The sequence below is a fragment of the Galleria mellonella genome, unplaced genomic scaffold (assembly GCF_026898425.1).
Source record: "Galleria mellonella isolate WM207_F2 unplaced genomic scaffold, CSIRO_AGI_GalMel_v1 utg64, whole genome shotgun sequence".
Taxonomy (NCBI): domain Eukaryota; kingdom Metazoa; phylum Arthropoda; class Insecta; order Lepidoptera; family Pyralidae; genus Galleria; species Galleria mellonella.
Genome location: NW_026442133.1, coordinates 5,472,304 through 5,495,319, shown reverse-complemented (window position 1 = coordinate 5,495,319; position 23,016 = coordinate 5,472,304). Strand labels below are relative to the sequence as shown.

The window sequence follows — 23,016 nt, the reverse complement described above, 5'->3', positions numbered from 1 at the left end:
ACACTTTTCTGCCACTCACTAAATAACTGTGACATTGTTGTCGATTCTGAGGTATCATTACCCTAAACCTATGTTTAAAATTATTATTTTAATTTCTTGGCTTAAACTACTCGTACTGTATATTGGTATTTATCAATTCAAATTTATTTAATAATATGAAGAAGTTTATATTGATCCTTAGGTCAATAATTTTTTTGTAATATCAAATTGAAATTTTTATTTAGTGAATGGTGTTTCAAAGCCGACTCCATTGTTACTTATTGGATGCTTTTGTAATTTACAGTAGTACGATACAATATAGTAAGATTTACCATCACGATGTTATCGTGGACGTGTACGGAAATTTAAAAGCGTCTTCATACAATTGTGTATACACTTTGCTGTGTTGTATCTATATAGTGACGATAAAATTTTACGATATCGTGCCGTGCTACGGTAAATTATAAAAACACCCATTGAGTACTGATGTATGTATGTAATTAGGTAACATTAGGGTAAAGAAAATACATTAGGGAAAATAGGTAATTAACGTGTTAAATTTATCGGCCTCTATTTTGCAAAGGTAATCACAGGGTAAGCTCATTTGGCACAGTTGAAGTCAATTGACTGAATAATTTAATACAGAATCCGTTGTTTTTAGGTCACATGACATTCTCGGCCCATACCACTGTTTAAATAAATTATGGAGAAGTATTTATTCCGTAATGTTATTTTTTTTTCACGAAAAATAGGATGCCAAAGTATAATAAGTGTACAATCTAAACGTAATGTTGCTCTAGTAAACTAATAAACACGTTATTTAGTCAGTTGATGTTAAATACTGATCTTATTTATATAAGAGTTGTAACTATATGACGTCTGAACGTGGGAGTAATTTATGAAAAATTAATATGAGGGGCTTTAATAAGACTATTACGAATAGATGCCAGAACAATAAGTTTTAGTCCATCCGTATGTTCGTTCCGGCATCATGCAAAAACTACTGTACCAAATTGTATGTGGTTTTCACAGCTGTTTCTGAACGTTTAAAAACTGTTGTACACTTTATCTTGATTATTTTACTTTTATTTCTATAATTGTGATAATTATTTTACAATAATGTTTATGATTAATTATTAAATCTATTTATGTAGATAAAATTTATATGAATTTATATGACATATGTTTGAGAAATACCCATCACTGATTAATTACAAAATTCCTAGAGCGGTATAGTATCATCATTTCCCTTATCTTTCTTTATAGTTATATACTTGGGATTAGTGTAATTATTATAATAAAAGGGGATTGATGTAAAGAAAGAGGATGAATGAAGAAAAGGTGGATGTACTGTGTGAAAGGTGATATGCATAAAAGAGGAATAAGCCCGAAAATTACAGCTGACAAACGACAACTTAGGGATTTGTAGATGAAGAAGAAATAATGAGCCGACCCTAAATAATTGTGAAAAGGCAAGACAATGATGACGATATATTTGGAGTCAGTGTAATTATTATGCTTTTTTTGGTGTAATTATCTCAGTATTCACTCCCTTTTTAATTACATATTTCATACAGTTTATCCATTTTTGTTTAAGTCACTATCTCTACGATCCTCATATTGAATATGTTCAATTCCGATACATTTTTTACAACATTCACTTATTTCTGTACATTATACGTTAATACTAAGACAAAAGATTATTTTTCAAATTCTCTATTACCGGTATTTATTTTTTTTTCGAATATAAAAGTTCTTAATCTTATCCATTCTTATCACATAAACTTATTTATCTAACCAAATGCTACAACTGCAACTTTTTTTAATACAATTTAGAATGGCGAACAAGGTGACGGTTCACTTGATGGGAAGTGGTAATCATCGCCTACAGACATGAGCAGTGCCATGGACATAACAGAATATACTGTTTCGCTCATGATACCTCCCATGCGTTGCAATTCCTGAGAACTAAGGTGTTATGCCTCTGTACCCTGTAAATTTACTGCCATATGTCATCCTTCAAACCGAAATAGCCATGCAAACACAACTGCTTCACGGTAGAAATACGAATGGGACATAGGTGCCCAAGCAAACAACTTTTGTACAAAGTCTCCCTCTGGTTAATAATAAATATACCTCGCGAGCTAAGCTAGATTGCTTTTTCTAGAGTGTTTTAATATAAATATACATGTTTTTTATAGTGGTACTGTTTTAGTTAATTACCAGTCTCATTTATAACATAAATCAAATTTAAGCATGTTTATTATAATATACAACAGTTTATTATACTGCTTTTGAAAGAAAAATAACCAAATAACAATGCGTTATTCTGTAGTGTATTAAAGTGTCCACACAGCAACACCAATTTTCAAATATATTGAAATATGGCGAGGGGAAGAATAGTGGGATGCCAAAAGCTGTTGCCAAGATATGTACAATAGTGTAATAGGACGTAGTTCACTACGAACACTTGATTTGTGATTTATAACCATGCCGGAAATTGGCTGCCATTTTCATATATTTTGTGGTGCGTTTGAGTTTTGATCAGTATACTGAACTCACATAAAGTACGAGTAATGGGCTATAATCTGCGTAGAATTGGCGACTGAACAGATCATATTATATATTACGTACCTAGTTAATAATTTAGTAGGGTCGAGTGGGAATTGGCGGGTTATTGACGTAAGTTCATAAAATTTGCCGTTCTCATCTCGGCGAATTCGTTTCGTTGGTGTGTATCATATTTTACTGAACAGAATTATAAGACGTGCTTTGATTATTTTCATACTGATGGATTACGGGAATGAATCATTATTTTTATCTGTTGGTTTTTTACATCGTATGATATATATATTTATATTTTTTTATTTATTTTTTCTCTATGAATTTGTAAATATATATAATCATTTGTAAATTATGTAAATGTTTGTTTTCTTTTTGGCGCTACTACTGCTCACTTATTACTACCTACACTACTGTGTTAGGTTGACTGGAAAAAAAATCTTTTAGAGATAAGTTCGTCTTTGCTTACTATATATATATATATATATATATATATATATATATATATATATATATATATATATCATTATAATAGTACGTTACTTGTGTAAAATTAGCTTAAGCTTTTATAATTTAATGCGGCTTGTTGTATTAGCCGTTAACTGTCCACTGCTGAACATAGCTTTTTCCAAGGGGGTTTTACCACGTAGTTGCTACGCTTGGCAAGCAAGTTGGTAACCTTTTTTTGTCTTTTGGTGATGTTTAAAGAGGGACGCTGCTGTCATCCCTTCACCATATGCTCCCTTAGTGAAAGGAAAGGGTGGCTTATTCTATTTAATTTAATACGCCTTTATACAGCATATTATGGAAACTTCTATAATATACTATTATAGAAATTTCTATGTCTCATACTATAACATTTACGATTATTACGTAACGTCGATATTATTATTAATACTCAATGAAAAATTTAAATTTAAAGAAGCATATTATGTATATCATCAGTTAGACTACAGACTTGGTATAACGTACTACGTACTAAGTTGAATAGTACAGTTTCAATAACATATAATATATAATAACATAACCTCTGTCCTATTCGTGTTTCAACCGTGAAGCAGTTGTGTTTGCATAGCTGTGTTTCTGGGTTGAATTTACTGGGTACAGAGGAATAACACCTGAATCCTCAAGAATGGCAACACATGGGGGTGTCATGGGAGAAACAGTATACTCTGTTATGTCCATGGCACTGCTCATGTCTATAGGCAACGGTTACCACTTTCCATCAGGTGGGCCGTCACCTTGTTTGCCATTCTAAGTTGTATAAAAAAAAAAATATATCGATCAGTATATCTAGTATTACTTTATGACTATAGTATTTAATCCTCGTGAGAAAATAACTTACGACGCAGCTGTCGACTTGGCCGGCCTCAATATTTTACAAGTGATTTCGGATATCGTAAAAATACAAGAAGTTCTAAAAGAAACTTTTAAAAAGCGACTCGGGCCTCTTATTTTTTCCTTACAAACCCATCGCCAAAAAGTTGGATAGTTTTACATCGGGGACCCTTCGATAAAGTGTCATAATTTACGTGAAATATTGTTTTTTCTGGTAAGGGAAGCATATTTTGTTATCTTATTTGTGGTATCTGAATAAGTCATAAGTTTCTCTTCAGATAGTATATTTTTACCAAATCCAAGTAGGGACCTGTTGATAGTGTATAAGTATATTTATATTTACTCTAATATTTTAATTTATAAATAGTTTACAATTCTAACGATTTCTTGTACTTTTTAAACTATGTAGTTTGTAGTTTGGTTCAAGCATAGTTTTTATGTCAGTTATTTAATTAATCAGCTAATGAACTTATATTAATATAAAAACTTTTATTTATAAACACGAGGACTTGTGTGGAAGAAGCGAATTTATAATAATTATATTTATTACTTTTAAATAAGATGTAAGTACTTGTATAATATGAAATACCTAAGAAGTAATAATTAAATATATACATGGTATAAGAAATACAAAATAAAATATTTAATATAAAGTTGGTTCTTGAAATTTCTATGAAGTTACATCATATTATGTATAAAGTCAATTAGTTATTTACCACGGCCTCGCCTACGCTGAACTCCATAGTTCTCGTTTCCATGGTAATTTCAATAAATAATTTCTAAGTGGATTTATTGATTATAAATTATTTGAAAATTCTAATAATCTTCATAATTTTATAACATTTACGTACGTTACAATTGATATATTGACATATATAAACATATTTATTATAGTGATTATTTAATCCATCATGGCAATACAAGGGAAGAATTTTCTAAAATATTTATACACAAATAGTCCCAAAAAATAGAAGTAATATAATATTCGGGATTGAGTCCAACATTCGCCGTATGAAGAGAGGCAAAATGAGAACCATCAGACGAAACTTTTCTCTTTGCGCGAAAGTTTGTGATGTGAACAGAAACCCGAGGCGGGCTCCCTCGGGACGTCGTACATGCATGTTTAATGGCATCCTAGAAAGGTCAAGAGTCTGACTGTAGAGGTAGTGAATACATTACAAGATCCCCTGTGGATACATTCTCCGAGGTAGGCAGTCGTGCCGTGACAACCTCTTTTCCAACTTTGAGGAACTAACACGCCGCGGACAGGTAGTTTGTAGCTGTCTCTCAAACAAATTAATTGTGTCTTAGTTTTGAGCAGTAACGAGGGAGTAACTCAAACAAACTTTTGTGCAAGGTACGGAATGAGAGTGCCAAGGCAACAGCTTCAAATGTTGTGGCGTGAATTCGCAAAATTTTAATGCCCCGTTGACTGACGATAACACGAAGCTTTGTGCGAAATTGAAAACTTTTCTTGGTCCTTCTAGAGAGTTGTAATTTTATTTTGTAATGTTTCAAATATAATGTCCTTTAGTCACGTAAATATTTAAAGTAATGCTTTACTACGTATTTCGAGTGCCGTAGCTAAATCACAAACATATAATACGAAACCTTACAATTTCATCACGTTTGTCTGTTTACGAGGCACAGCATTTCTTTCAACTTTTTTAAGGTTTTTTTATTTAAATCTTATATAAGTAGATGTAAACCAAATACAGTCATAAGTTAATATTTTTTTCTTTATTAATTTAAAATTTAAACACGAATAGATTAAATAAATCAAAGATTATTCAAAATGTAATGTTATTGAACATTTTTTTATTCCTGATGTATCAAAATTGTAAAGAAATACGTTTAAACAAAACTTTAAAACTATTAACAAAGTATTTAATAATTTAAATAAAATAATATAAGTAGCTTTCAGTATAAAGTACAATGCAAAATATATCAGATTCTACATTAATAACTTAAAAAGATAGCAACCCAGTTAAATCACGGCTGCGGAACTATGGGGACATGCTCTTGGCCTTTTTTTGTTACCAGTAACCGGCTTAGCTTGTCTGGATAAAATTGGAGTTTTTATTGTACTTTCATTGTATTCATTTTTCCAATTTAATTTGCTGTAATTGTAATAGCTCAACCCTTCTAAAGGTTTTTTTTTTATAATTAATTTTTGTTTACCTCAACGAATGTACTTAAATGTATTAATAAAAAATTGTTTATTTACAAAACAATAATTACTTTTTTTACGGAATTCTGTAGAATTTAGATATATACGGATTTTTTTTTATATTCAGCATGTGTGTGTACATATGTCAAGTGTCAAGTTCAGTGAAATTATATAATATTTTTTACTATGATAACTAAACAATTTTTTTTAAAAGAACCTATGTGGAACGTTGAAAATATTAATTTTATTTCTTTATATTTTCCAAACAAACTCTGCGGTCAGTAAAGTTACTCAGTTTCCTGAATACTATCGCTAAATTTTGGCTTGCTATATCACCTTATTATAACTGGTATATAATATAATAACCTATAAAAAATATAAAATTGTCTTACCTTTTGGTGGATTGATATAAAGAGCACTGCGGAACAAACTCTCTTCATCACGCCAATCGAGATTTCTCCGCATGGTATTCCCACACATCGCAGATAAAACAATTAGTAAGGCCAACATAAACATACGACTCCGTGTTTCATTTCGATTCCAATGGCGCGTCAAGGCACCAGATCCCAGTCCGAGCAGCAAACAAAAACCAACACTGGGAATGTAAAGAACACGCTCCGCAACCACAAAGCCAACGTAAAACAGAACATTAGTAGCAGGCACGAATGGCAGAACCATAAATGCCATGAACATTAACATCGCAACTTGGGGACTGCGATAAATGTGTCTTTGTGCGATATTAGGCGTCTTATATTTTATATTCGCGATTGGGCAAACGCAACTAGAATTGTGCATCATTGTATTATTGTTGTTAACAGCACGACATGCGCTCGTGTGCTCATCAGTCAGCGAATGTTTACAGCCCGTACATGGACACAATAGCTTTTTAGATGACACATTCTCTTTGTGTGGCGTATAGTAGCTTTTTCTTTCAACGCAGTCCTGTCCTTTGTTATATTGTTTGCTATTATAATTCCACTTGTGCCTTATCTTACAATTCTGTTTTTTATAATATTTCACTTCCTTTAGGGGTTTGTCTTGGCATTTTTTAAATTCATTCACTATAGCCTTCCATGTAACTTTTGACATAACAAGATAGAAAATGATGGTCGATACGTTTCGTGTATCAAAAATGGATGAAATTCTTGGTATAGATTCCATAGACCAATCAAAACTTAGATGAAAAGGGTATAAAAGGAGGAAGAAGTTAAAAACTGGGAGATAAGAAAATGTATAAATTCTTGTTAGCATAGAGGGATCGCGAGACGCAGGATTGTCGGCTGCAGCAAAAGGCGACGGTGCTCCAGCAATCCGCAATCGCCAATATAATAAAGCTATTCCCCCGGTTCCCAACAAGCAGATGCTGCGCCAGCGATTCTGAAACAAACAAAACAACATTATTTATGACATGCTAAAGTATTAGACACTTTTATATTCTTCTTATTAGAGAAAAAATCAGTATTATGATGTATAATAATTCATTATATTTATACATTTGGAAAACTAGAACGTACTACTAGCATACTAGCATACTATATGGAACTATTTATATGGGTGAGGTGTATACCTCCTACTCGTATGTGTGGATTAGATTTTTATTATGACTATAGCTTTATACAATATTTTTTAATTATTAACGAAAATAAGTTTATGAATAATGGCATGAAGAAAATGGATTAATAGTTATGACGAAATACTTTTGAGAGTTTTTCTATGATTAAAAAAATATAAAACAAACAAGACAAGATGATGACAAGACAAAAATATGTTACAAAGTGTTCGCTACAAATTAGTTTTTTTCCTCATTCCTTTCCTTATGTATATATGTATATGTATATACTAAGTAAACAATTTACAAAATCATCACCGGAAACATAAAATCTGGAAACTGTAAATTTTACTCAGATGTTCTTCATGCAATGTAGCACGAAATAAGATTTTTTTTTGTAAATTCCTACGGAAACAGGAAATAAAGGGTTCCGCGAGGGCGATGTTGCCGACTTTCAATGTTTCCGTGGTCATACAACAAAATTTGATGGTGAACCTACCATGTCGAGAGTCGCAATTTTGTTTCATTTTTTTGTAATAATTATTTTTAAGAATTTTTATTTGTGGCTCTTGCTATTTTGGGTGGCCATATAATATTTTTTATTTATCTTGCAATAATTTAACCAGAGGAAGACTTTGTACAAAAGTCGATTGCTTGGGTACCTCTGTCCCATTCGTGTTTCTACCGTGAAGCAGTTGTGTTTACATGGCTGTGTTTCGGTTTGAAGGGTGGGATATGGCGTGAATTTACTGGGTACAGAGGAATAACACCTGAGTTCTCAGCAATGGCAACGCATGGGGGGTATCATGGGCGAAACAGTATACTTTTTTATGTCCATAGTACTGCTCATGTCTATAGGCGACGGTTACCACTTTCCATCAGGTGGGCCGTCAGCTTGTTTGCCATTCTAAGTTGTATAAAAAAAAACACTTTTAATAAAAATAAAAAAAATATATATATAATCGGTTTATAATTAGCAAAATTATAGCTGTGAAACTGAAGATAAAGAAAAATACAGAAATTTTAAAAGTGTATTTTTAATGAATTGCATTATATAGTTAATAATTTTACATGATAAAAATTATAAATAAACTATGCTTACGACTAAAATATGCTTACGACTGTAATTACTAATGGAATAGTCAGAGTATTCGTGACTAATGTCGTTTAAGTAAAAATCAACACATCCACTTTTCCATGTGCATATTAGAAAAAATGTTAAAATATAAAAACTCTAAACAATAATATTTCACAAACAGTAAAACAGAAAAAGTCTGGGCACTAAGCATTTTGTTTATTTTATTCAAATTCTTTTAACTTCTTATTGATTGATTACCCTGAAGAAATATTTCATTAATATCTGTCAAAAAATTTGTTGCAATATTTCAGAACCGTGATACTTTTGTGGCGTTTCGATATTCATTATACCTTATTCGTATATGTTTTATTTGTGTTTTCAATCACTTGTTAAGTAGGTAGTTGTAAAATGGATTTTGTATTTAAACCGATTACATATTCTGGGAATACACACATCGTTTTTATTATTGTTGTTGATAGCTTGACTGGTTCATCGACCTTTTTATAATTTTTGTATTTTAAACGTCATTGTTGTTATGATACTGAGGATTTATAAGTACACTATGTTACACTATGTTAGTAGTGTATATGTATTGTATATATAACAAAGCAATCACACCAAACGTCTGGTTTTTAAGCTAGGATACCCTGTGTCAATTTAGAAAACGTTGTTGGCTCAACCGGGAATCAAACCCGGGAACTTATTAAGCAAAACTATGTATGCTACATAAATGGAAGAAAAACTCATGAACAAAATACAGTATTGTAAAGACTACTCATGCAAATAACATCCTGCTTTGCGCATAAGTAATCGTTTCCTTTCTATTCATAATACAAATGAATAAAACTATGAGACCGTAAATAAATGAGGGTCTTGTATCTAAAGCTGTAATAATTTTAATTCATAGTGAAGGCGGCTCGATAAAATTGATTTAAAAGGGGTGAGCGGTGGTAAGACGTCCCTTTAGATTATTAAATTACTGATGCCACCTATAAGCGGGAACCCTCTTTCACTACATGATTAATATGAAAATACGATCAGTTAGGTATTCTAATCTACTTAAAGTGGTGTTATTATGAAAGTTTTCACGGTTATTTACTGGTTTACGGGTTCGATGTATGCGAGTGCGGTCTGCGCCGTGGCGGCTTGTTAGTTGCGGGGAGCTCGAGGAAAAGATTTATGAAGGTTGCCTCGTCCCCTGTTCGACCTGCCTGACCCAGGGGAAACCCCTGCGCAAAACTAACGATGCCGTTTCCGATTTCCAGCACAATTTACACGAGACCGCGTGAAGCAAAACGGAAATCTCGGAGAAACTTAGATGAACATCAAATTAATCAATTGGAATGAGGAAAGAGTGTTGAATAATACAACGGATCTTTTTCGCACCTACCTGAGTTAGTGTGTGCACTATATGCCTATCGTTCAGACAATAAATTTGGTTTGTACCTAAATGATTACTGTATTGTGTAATGTGTAATGAATAATAATAATTAAATATGACGTAAAGATGAAAATGGACTGAATAGAAAATGGATATGCTAATAATACATTGTATATCATATTATTCCATGAAATATGATATCATGTCAATTTATTTGCGTTTATAAAGGTATAATGTATATTGAAACTTTTTTCTATATGTGTATGTAAAATATAGGTATGTATAACATACCTATATACATAAGTATAGGTATGTTACATATGAAATAATTTATATTTGGTTTGCTATAAACTTTTTATATTTGTATTATGTATACAAATATAAAAAGTTTATAGCAAACCAATTAAGCACAGCAATTAAGGTAATTACTATGATAATTTTTAAATTATAAACAGAGACATTTTAATATTTACTTTTTAAATTACCGTAAGCCTATGTACACGTATTCATTTTCAATCTGAAAACCTCGATCTTATGATATAATTTTGGTAACTTTAATCTCTGCGAAAAATAAGCATATTCACTTACAGAGTTATTTTACAATCGTATTCTGTAATAGTTTAGGGTATAAAGACAAAAAATTGATAATTTGTTCATTTTTATTTCCCTCACTCACTTGTTTATTTCGTTATTTATCTTCATAAATTAAGAATTTTCAATCACTGCTGTGGACACCACTTGTACTCTACCTCAACTAAACACATCTTGTATCTACCTCAAAGGAGTGCACGGTATATGAGAAACATAAACGTTAAAACTTTTTAAATAAATTTTCTCAAAAACTATTAGTTTTAAGGAAAAACGTAATGATATGTTTTTTGTAGGCAATTTTATTAGCTACAAATTTGATAACCACATTTTTTTTTCAATAACTGTGACCCTTAACGAGATATTCGCGAAAAACTGTTTTTTGTGACCTTTGACCCCGAGTAACATTTTTAGCGGCACACGAATCAATGAGGACTTTTAGGATTTTGTTTAGAACCACAAAAGGAAGGTTCATGCAAAAATCCAGCTTTCCCTTAATTGTTCCATAGTACAACGTCTTTACTCTCTGTACTATGAGGTAAATATAGTTTTGGCAGTCTAATTTTGGAAGACATTTCACTATGATTTTAATTTTCCAGCGTAAAATGTGTATAAATCTGATATAAATTAATACAAAAATGTGTACGTAAATTTTTATTTATTTAAACTTTATTGACCACAATGATTATTGAATACAATGGAGTACAAAAAGCGGACTTAATGCTATAAGCATTTTCTACCACTCAATCTTTAGGATGCTTAAAACAATAAATATATACAATATTATAGTTTCTATTGGAAGACTTTCGTATTAGAAAGTCGAGTGTCAATGCTGCATTGTTACCCAGGCATCTGACGACTCCTGACAAACTCAGAATTTATCCATATTAATCTTTCTGTCATTTCACAAACCAAATTCATAAAAAACTTCCGCTATTGTTGTATAAGAAAGTCGATCCAATCTGTTTATTCATTTTACTGGCTGTGCTTGTGACGTTCCCGCGGCGATTTTTATTATTTTTCCATGGGAATAATGTTACCATATATAGATAGTTAGATAGTATAACAATAGACATTTTTTTTTATTTAACTTAGAATGGCAAATAAGCAGACGGCCAACTTGATGGAAAGTCACAAAGACATTTTATCGTAATAAAATTAGTTATTTAGGGTACTAAATTATCATAAATTTTCATTCAAATTCGTTTAATATTTTCTAATGTACATAAAAATAGTCTAGTTACATTTTTGTTATATTTTATACGTAGATAGATACTTTTTATTGTTTCCTCCAAAAGATTATAATAGTAAACTAAACAATTACAAGAATTAATCACAATGAGAAAACAATGGACGACCTTATCGCTAAAAGCGATCTCTTCCAGGCTACCTTTGATTTCAAACCTGAAAATTTACAGTAAAATTATTATATTTTATAAGTATAGATTATACGCAAACAATAGTTTTCTTATTAAATCTGGATACAAACACCTTCAATACTTCATTACGTCTGAGTCAACTATTTAATATCTATAATATAAGAAAATAAAATTATAGCTCTAGATACTAAATATATAGAAATACGAATCTAAATATAAAAACCTTTTCTTCGTTTTAATTAAAAATAAGATCCTCAATTTGTTACATTTGGATGGTTCACAATGTGAATATACGTGCGGAGAGATTACCCTCATTTGTTTGCCGCGGAGGGATAAACACGTTTATCTCACCTACTCGTACCTAGCCTTGTATCTCTATTTTATAGTAGTATCTACTAATCTTAAGCGTACATGCAGTATATTTCAGTAAATGATTTTTTTTAGTTGAGTTACTGAAATTACTGAAGTTATTGAAATTATATATATATATATATATATATATATATATATATATATATATATATATATATATATATATATATATATATATATATATATATATATAATATAAAGTTATTGTTACCTGATAAATATATTAGATACAGTTAACTAATATGATGTCTTTTGCCTGTAATACAGCCCGCGAAAAATATATATAATAAACCTAACTCTTTATAATTAATTGAAATACAAAATGTAGCTTCAATTCTACTTTCAAACAGTCCAGTAGAATTTAGTAGTGAGAAATGTAACGAGACGTGCTCCTTAAACATTCATCTATGCAATTTTAATTCATCCATTTCGTCAGTGTTCAAGTCAAAGCAAATATCTTAATTAAATAAGCGAGCTAGACGTCAGAGGGTTTTTATCTGGAAAATTTACTGGCTGACTGACATTACCAACCTCGCCTCGCAAATACCGGGCCTCAGTCTGCTTGAAAAACCCACAGCCTTAAGCAGCTACAATTTTGCATTTCAGTCTAATAATGCGGAGAAACTTTATATGAGAATGACATGAGTTATACTTCTCATGTATTGTTCTTTGATATTAGCGTAGGCGTCTTAATTAATTAGTATCTAACTGTATTATTGTATTTAACAATAACTCCAAGGTTATCTACCTTTAAGTTATTGTTAAATACAATAATTAATTATTTTCACCTGTAGGTTATTCATTATTTCCGTCTTTAACTGTTCACTACTGTACTTAAGCCTCTCCCTTAAGGAGTTTCGCCAGTAGTTGCCACGCTTGACAGGCGGGTTGGCAACCGCAGTTAGGATTTAAAGATATTTTAAGAGGGTCACTGCTGTCCACCCCTCGCCCTCCCTTCTTCGATTCTTACGACACCGATGGGTAAGGAAGGGGTGGCCTATTATATGCCGGGACCACACGGCAAAATAAGTAATGTAGGTTATTTATTTAATAGTTTAAATATCAATTGAAGATCTTTTATTTTCTCAGATGCATTTGTGAGTCAAGTAAAATGATATACCAGAGGGAGACTTTATACAAATGTCGATTGCTTGGGTACCTCTGTCCCATTCGTGTTTCAACTGTGAAGCAGTTGTGTTTACATGGCTGTGTTTCGGTTTGAAAGATGGGATATGGCGTGAATTTACAGGGTACAGAGGAATAACACCTGAGTCCTCAGGAATGGCAACGCATGGGGGGTATCATGGGCGAAACAGTATACTCTGTTATGTCCATGGTACTGCTCATGTCTATAGGCGACGGTTACCACTTTCTATCAGGTGGGCCGTCAGCTTGTTTGCCATTCTAAGCTGTATAAAAAAAAATACAAATTTCATAATTTTGATAAAGGAAGACAGGAAATATGTAAGAACGAAGGTTTTCGGCCTTTCTGTTTAATTTTCTGACATAGATAAACATTATTATTGAACTCAAATTATAGTATTTAAATATACTTACTCATAATGGTCATTATGAGACACTAAAACAGTTTTATTCTCCCACCAATTCAGAACGCGGTTTTTACTAAGAAGAATAAACAGATATTCGGCTTTTATTGTTTTCAAATAACTTTAGAATTTAGGGACTTTACAGATAAATTCTATATAGGGTGAAAGAGAACATAAGTTGAAAAATGCCACGATAGAAAACAAAAACAAAAAAACAATCTGTTATACTAACACGCCATGTCCAGTCAGTATGGGAGACTAACTTTACATCGCTTTCCGATCCATACTTTCCATTTTCTTAAAAGGATGCTCATGATTTTTATTTCAGATAGTATATATACTTATACAAAATTAAATAGAAATAGATAATTTGTACTATTAGACAGTAAATCCATTTAAAATCCGACAAATTAAAATAAACACAAGCATTTCTTAATGTCGATTTTACTGATGTTATGGTTACATACATTTAAATGTAAGAAATGGAAAATATTAAAACTCGGAGAAAGAGTTTCATAGCATTGTTAAGAAAAGTTACTAGTATTGAGTTTAAGATAATAATAAATTGCGTTTGAGTTTAACATGGTAGAAAGTCCGATTGCAAAGTGGCAATATGTCTTTCGATTGAGAATGTTTATGTGAACTGATGTTTATTTAAGCTTAAATTGCATTTTTCTATTCCTTATACCATAATTAATACAATATTATAAAGTAAATTGGAAATTTATTATTTTCTACAATGTACTGATTTGATTTATATATTCCATTATAGCGATACAAACGAGAGAAAAACCGCCGGGCTGATATTTTTAATAAAAACTTAATATTTACTCGTATAGTATAAATATTGTATCGTATAAGTCTGTAATTAATAAAATCTGTTTAAAACTAGTGAAATAAAAGCATAATATATCTACAAATAAAAAATCCGATATATTAGAAACCTCTTTCTTTTGGAAATTTATAAATGTCAGAAATTCCAAAGTATTTGCTGCCTACATATACTATAATAATATTCACTTCCTGTATATACGCATCTAGTATTACTTAATTCACGGATCTCACTGAATTTTAATCTACGTTCATTAAATAATCTTACATAATAAACCAAGAAAAAGGTTTCAAAGACGGAATATTTTACAAACATGTTTCCACTGGGATACCTTGCCTATAAACCCATAAACTCACCGACGTAGGCGACGGTGCCGAGGGGTCCATTAACTTTAATGCCCTCATAACTACATGACGAAATCTCTACAACAGGAAAAAGCTTTCTTAATTCCGACCACTGTTAGGTGTTTGAAACAAAAATGTCATAATATTTTTACGCCGCACTAATAAAAAGGTTATCAAGCAGTTCTTTGGGGTCCTAAAAGCGTTATTAATGTCGTATTTGTATTTCATACGCTATAGTTCTATCTTTTTTGAGCTTATATATATGTGCCTGTGTGTCTATAAAGACGAGTAATGACTATTGAGCTTGGGTGCGTTTAACTTATGTACTAAAATGGTATAATTTTGGAAATGAACATTGCAAACATAATATAATCTTGTACAGTTGTATGACAATACATATATTATGGATGTTTAGCGTAGTAACAGAGTTACCCACTCATTTATAAAAAAAACGTCTAATCTCTTATAAACCTATTTTATCTATTGAACTGTTTTTTCTCTTTCTTTTACACAAAATTATAAATTGGTAACAAAGTGATAAAACAGTGTAACAGTTAAAATAGGTTTGTAGAAGGTTTTAGATTTCATGAATAAGGGAGCAAAAATATACAGTATAGGTGACAGGTAATAGGTAACCCTGTTCGATACCACATACTTGCAGATTAACAGACGTTATATACATATTTATAAAATAGTGATAGCTATACATAACGGAGTTATTTTATGAAGTTTAACAAAGTATGTCATCACATTTTTTTTATCCCCAGGATGTTACAGTGGGCGATTAAAAAAACAAAACACCATACATTTTTATTTTATTTATTTATTTTAATACTTTATTGTACACATTAGTTAGATAAATATGACAGAGGTAAACAAAAGTACAAAGGCGAGCTTAACTCTGATAGAGTTTTCTTCCAGCAAACCCAAAGTGGAAAGGAGCATCAATGTCAGCGGATACAGCAGTGTACAATTTTTAAACAGGCTACATTAAATGAATTACATTATATTTTATCGTACAAATACACATATACATATACATAAATATATACCTACATCCATGCATATACATACACATACATACACATACATACACATACATACACATATACATACAATATACCTACATATATAGATAAATAAATATATGTTCATAGAGATAGAAGATGCTCTTTAAGTCTACTCTTAAAAATATTAAGGGATTGACTCTCACGGATAGACATGGGAAGAGAATTCCATAATCTAGCAGAATGGACGGTAAAAGATCCACTATAGCGCGTAGATGAGTGTGAAGGGAGTTTGAGGATAAGAGATTTCGTCGACCGGGAGGACACGTCATGAGGAACTAGAAAATCGAAACGTTCACGAAGATAAGTGGGAAAAGAAGGGTTATAAAGAACGGAATACAAAAACGACATTATATGAAAGTCTCGACGCCTTCGAATTGGCAGCCAATTCAATTTTGTTCTATAGGCGGAGACATGATCATATTTACGCAGACCATATATCTGTGCCTCTAGTGAGAAAAGGTTCAATTCAAAATGGCCACTTTTCAGGAGAGCCAAAAAACTATTTTAAATAAAGAAAAAAAATTCTGCTGCTTTTATTATTTGCTAATTGAACAAGTCAATGATTGCATTTATAGTAATTTTTTCTCCTCTTTCTTATGCAATTGTCGGTTTTTGTGTAAAACCTATAGTTTTAAAAATAATTCTATTATACCTAATCACACTTAACAAAAATATTAAAATTATCATGTGAAAATAGTTTTAAGTTGAATTAAAACTATTTTATTGAAGTATTGAAGAAAAACAATATTTTACGCTATAAAAAAATAATCGCTATTAAATGGTGTAAAAGGGTTCAAATCGAACTGATTCATTTTACACAAAAATAAATTCATATTTAAAGGGTGGTTCTAAGTATCTTGTCATTTTTGGCACTATTTTTGTAAAATATTGTAGTTTTATTTCTAATTATGACTTTTTTACCACAAATATTTTGTTAATTGTAGCCTTTTACATGTTTACTATCTCTATTGTTTTTAAAGATATCGTTACGATTCTTATACCATTCGAAAGAGAAAAATTTGTTTATTTAAAGTAGCCTAAAAAAGAAAAAGGCTATAACTTGAGTTATACCCTTTCTCACTAGAGGCACAGATATAAAGCGTATGCACAAATTCTGCAATCTCTCTAATTTGTTCAAAAGCTCTCAGTTGCATCAAGGTAGGATATGTCGGCATAATCAAGGAGAGGTAACAGTAGAGCTTGAGCCAAAGTAAGCCTTGTCTTAAATGGTAGGAATTTTTGCAGTCGTTTAAAAGAATGAAATGAAAAACACAACTTTCTGCTCACCCCATTAATATGTTCATTCCAGGATAAATTGCAATCAATTATAACACCTAGGTTTTTTGCTTTCTTGGCATATGCAGTTAACTCATTTTCATAGTAAATAGGAGGCAAAGCATCATGATCAAGCATTTTATAATTACGATGACCACCTATAATGAGAGCTTGGGATTTTCGCGGGTTAACTAGAAGCCCAAAGGATCTAGCCCTTTCTGATACTTTAAGGAGCTGAAAATTCATATCGTCAATTGCTTCAGATATGTCGCAAAGATTAAAATGAAAATATAATTGCAAATCGTCTGCGTAGAGATGGTAGGAAGAAAAAATTACATGAGTTATAGCATTGATAAATGTAGAGAAAAGAAGAGGAGATAATACGCCGCCTTGAGGGACTCCTGCAGTAACCGCACACCAATCCGAGGTATCCTCACCATGGCGAACACACTGCAGTCGACCCCGAAGATAAGAGTTAAACCAATTGATTACAGGTGGAGATATGTTAAGAGATGAAAGGATATTTAAAAGAATATCATAATCTACAGAGTTAAAGGCACTGCTAAAGTCAAGGGGAACAAGGAGTGTGAGGGAGTGGTTGTCCATAGCCCGGCGTATGTCGTCAGTGACTTTAACAAGAGCACGGACTGTACTGTGACCAGGGCGGAAACCAGATTGCAAAGGACTTAGCAGATTATTACTAGACAGATAAACGGACAATTGTTTATGAACTATTTGCTCTAATAACTTTGATAAAGTGGGTAGAATCGAGATAGGTCTATAATCAGAGAGAGTAGATGGATTAGATGTTTTAGGGTCAGGAATGATGTAGGCTTTCTTCCAAAGTTCTGGAAAAGAACATGTATCAAGAGAAAAATTTATTATATGTGTAATAATTGATACAAGTTCATCCATAATAGGGTGCAACATTTGTGTGCCTACTCCGTCAGCACCTGACGCTTTGGAAGAAATGGTAAGGAGGTGCCTCTTAACATCACACTCTGTAATCAAGCTGAAAGAGAAGGAATCGCACTCAGGTCTGGGCATTTTTGATAATTGTTCTAAAGTATTAGGTTTGACATTATCGTCAAGATGTGTGGGTAATTTACAGAAATGGTTATTAATATCATTAAGATTAAACGAAATGGAGGATTCATCATTAGCCTTACCAATCCCGAGTGACTTTAAGAATTTCCACATTTGATCAGGACTGCGACCATTCAAGGAGTTATATATGTTTAGCATCCCTACACATTCTACTACAGCGATTGCGTAAATTTTTGTAAGTAATTAAATTACATTCCGTCGGAGACCTTCTATACTTTCTCTTGGCTCTATCACGTTTAGCCATAAAAGTTTTTATTGTTTCATCTAACCAAGGAGCTGGAAGATGTTTAACTCTAATACGTCGCAGAGGAGCATGAACATCGTAGAGGTGAATTAAGATACTGTTTAAGGCTGCAACTTTACCATTAATATCAGGACAATCTAAGACAGGGGACCAATCGATTTTCCTTGCATCGGAACTAAGTAGGTTTAAATCAATACTCTTGAAATTACGCAGAAAAAGAAATTTAGAATGACGTTTGGGCATACGTAGTTTATAGGAAACGAAAATCAGATCATGGTAGGAAAATGGGGAAGGTGTTTGTCCAAAGGTGTCCACATTATCGGGATTAGTAACAATAATAAGGTCAAGCAAGGATGGGGAGCTATGTGGGGCATGGTGAGTAGCTGATAACGGAAGTAAATGCAGATTCACAGATGAGATAATAGAGCGAAGTTTATGGGATCGATGATCATCCTTAATTAAACAAGTATTAAAGTCACCAAGAATGATGGTATGGTCATACAGAGTTGATAGGTTTTCAAAGTTGCTTTCAAAAGACGAAAAATAGTCAATGTGACAGGAAGGACTATAATACACGCCGAGAAGTAATTTTGAGTAATGACAGTTAATTTCGATAAAGAGGTATTCGGCAGATTGTGAATAAATACTAGGAGACTGTTCAATAATTTTATATGAGATATCCATCCGTAGATAAATAGCCACTCCACCACCACCAGCTCCCACCCTATCATTTCGAATAAGTCTGAAGCCAGGCAAGGAAAACTGAGTGGATAGCAAGGGAGGCTTCAGAAAAGATTCAGAAATAAGTACTGCATCAACGATCTTAGAGTCAAAAGCGGACAAAAGATCGTCATAGTGAGCAGGGACACTCTGGGCATTAATATGCACTATATTCAGGTTATTTTTACAGTTAGAAGACATTAAGTTGGTTAGCTGATCATGGAGAGAAGTTGAAACATCGTGAGCAAAAGCACTGGCATAACTTATATCAGAAGAGGACTTAGATGAGCAGGAAAAAAAGTCATCATCAATGAAAGATGTTGACATATTATCAAATAAGTAAATATATAAATATGTATAATATATAATAAAATATTATATTTATAATTAAAATATTATAAAATAAGACAAAATGTAACCAAAATAGCATAACTACATCATATATCTACTCGTAATTCAGAAATAAGATTATCCATCTTAAAGAAATATCAGTTTTTGGAAAACAAATGGACAATCCAAATAATTTTTAAATAATTTTAGAAGTTATATACAGCCTGCTGCTCTTTTAAGCTGACCTCACACTGACAGTAATACCGTATTTGATATAACGTTACGCAAATCGTATTAATTTGAATATATAGATAATAAGAGTAAATCTTGTATTTGATAATTTTTTTATAAAGGCTAGTCAAAGTGACCACGCTCCACCTGATACTAAGCAGATAATGTGTTTCAAAAGGGGAAGATAATTACAGCAAGTTACACTATGTTAATGGTTGTCATCAACTCAATATTTCCATAAATTCACGAAGAAAAAAAAAGAAATAAAAAATTTACTAAAGATGAAATTTAAAAAAGTTGCATAGAAATCTCGGGAAAACGATGCATAGAAATTCACGCGACAAATTACCTCCCTGTGCATAATTGGTTAAGAGTGCAGTCTCCATAGTACGTCTTGAGCAACGTTGAAAGTAAATAAGTTACCTTCCACGAATAAATTCCATATCGTTCATAACCAGGTACCTGGTAAAATTCGAGTCACGTCCGTACGGCTGCAAATAATATTATGAGAGAAATCGTGTCTGGTGGGAGCACAACTTTATCGGTCTTCCGTCTTCGATGTAGATAGCTGTTATATTTCTATTAGTTATGATCACAAAAGTTTAATACCATATTGGCTTCGGGTTTTAATGCGTTAGTTAACTGCTACTACCTATATAAAAATAGTGTTATGAGTTACCTTACGAGTGTAGTGGGTACATTCTAACATTGTTGAGTAGGTATCTTATATATATATTCGTATAGGTGGGTAAATGTAATAAAGTTGTAGGAAAGATGAGTTCGAATATTTAATTATTAGTTGTATCCCACGGCATCGCCTGCGTGATTTAGTACATGAGTTAAGTTAGGATAGAAATTACCCGTGTACCAAATTTCATTCAAATACCATCAGCAGTTTTTGAGTGAAAGAGTAACCAACATCCGTCTGTATATTAATCTATACATCCATTCATTCATCTTTACAAACTTTTACATTTATTATATTAGTAGAATTTATTAGAAGTCCTATTACATAATAAAAGCAAATTCAGAAATTAAAACTTTTTTCATGAAGCAACTGTGTTTCTGTGCCTGTGTTTTCATTTTAAATAATGTATTTTGTATTCTGTAACAGTCATGGTGCTGTTTATTTATTTCTATAGGCAACGATAACAACTTCTATCAGGTGGGTTCGATGTTTCACAAAAAAATGTAGCTATCAAGATTGATAACTTTATGTCCTTAAGTTAGGTATAATCATCAGATTCTTTATAATTTTTAATTACTTAATCTACTATAAAATGTTCTTGTGTAAATGGGAAATCATTTAGGATCAGCAAAACGGGTGTATCTCCTTTAATACTGTAGGCGTTTATAAGCTACGCTAATAGGATACCATCATGCGGATCATAATTCTGATTAAAAATTGGACTCCGTATTAAGTATTTGTTTTACATGTTTACGGATATTTTTTTAAAAAACTAATAATACTTAATAGATTTGTTAAAAAAATAACATGTGATTTTTTAACAAATCAATTTTATAGGAAATTAATATTTGAAATCGATAACCAATGATAAAGAAACTGCGCTAACACATAACACGTTACTAGTCCGGAAATATGACAGTGACGTTTGTATGATGTTGGTCTTATAAGTTGTGACTACATTTTTTTGTAGTATTTTTGTTTTTATTCAACCTTTGAGGCATTAAAATTATTAATCTTTATGTGACACTCTTGTGTGAGTTTAACATTATGTCAAGTATGCACTGGTATGATACATAGTTTCATATTTGGTTGAAGTTTTAACAATAATAATAATTTATTTGCCAGAAACGTAGTTACATAATAAGATATTACAATTTGTTTTTTATTGTTCAGTTATTTAATTTTTTTGTGTTATTTCAGGTTCGAATATTATAAAGCCAAATTAGACGCCGTTCCGTTGATGGTAAAGCGTAACGTTACCGAGTAGATGGTAAATATATTCTTACTTTTTGTATATAACTTTGAGTGTTTGGCAATTTTAGATATTAAATATGTATTATTGTTAAGTTGTGTAAAGGGATCTAGGCGAATATACATGCCTGAACGTCTCTTTTTTTTTTTTGGTAATTGTAGTTATTCCTTTGTACAAGTAACTAGTCATAAATTCAATCATAACTTTTAAACTGGTAGGAATCTGGTAATAAACTAGAATACAATATTTATCACCTAGCTAATACCATGAGACAAGGTACTTTTTTTTACCAGAATTTCTAGTATTTTTATTGAAAAACTAGTGTTTTATTGAATTCTGAATCTCGACGTCTTAGAAAGGCACTGGGACTGAAATATACGTGGTTAAAATGCGAGCACTGCTGCGAAGAATCTATGGAATGCTACTAGCAGACTGCGAAATATGGTAGACATGAAAATGTGTTAATTCCAAGAAATAAAGAATGAAAAAAAAAAATTGTATACATAAGAAATTTGGAAAGATAGAAATTAAGAAATACTGATACTATAGAAAATTTCAGAGGAATTTGGTTGCACGCAAGTTACAAATTTAAAGAAGAAATATTGGTAGTTGCTATATTCTTTCTATTTACCCAGAAAGGACTCGGTAAGGATAGGTACAATGTATAAATAGATACAAATTTTAAATTTATGAAACAGAAAGTATTTAAAATTATTATAATGTTATGATATCTTCATAAATAATTGGTTTAGGGTGGAAACAATGGTCTGTTTCAGGATTCTGTAATTAATTGTAAAGTTTTTATCAGTGTTATGTTTATGATAGTTATTGAATCCATTCTCATTTTTTTATAATCTGTAAACTCAATTTTTTAAAAAAGTTACAGTTAAATTGTTTAAAAAAGTTACAGTTAAGTTTCTTACCCGTTTTTATTTGAAGTAATTGCATTTTAAATGTAGGAGGGGCTAGATTTATAATAA

The 23,016-nt window shown here is 31.5% G+C and overlaps 1 protein-coding gene across 1 annotated transcript in view; it reads right to left on the bottom strand.

The window, feature by feature from the left end:
• LOC113512494 (protein O-mannosyl-transferase TMTC2) overlaps positions 1 to 23,016 on the bottom strand; it is a 152,390-nt gene that overhangs the window by 65,837 nt on the left and 63,537 nt on the right. The window contains exon 4 of the mRNA XM_026896393.3: positions 6,442 to 7,426. Within this exon, the coding sequence (XP_026752194.2) occupies positions 6,442 to 7,426 (985 nt within the window). The remainder of the gene's footprint in view (positions 1 to 6,441; positions 7,427 to 23,016) is intronic.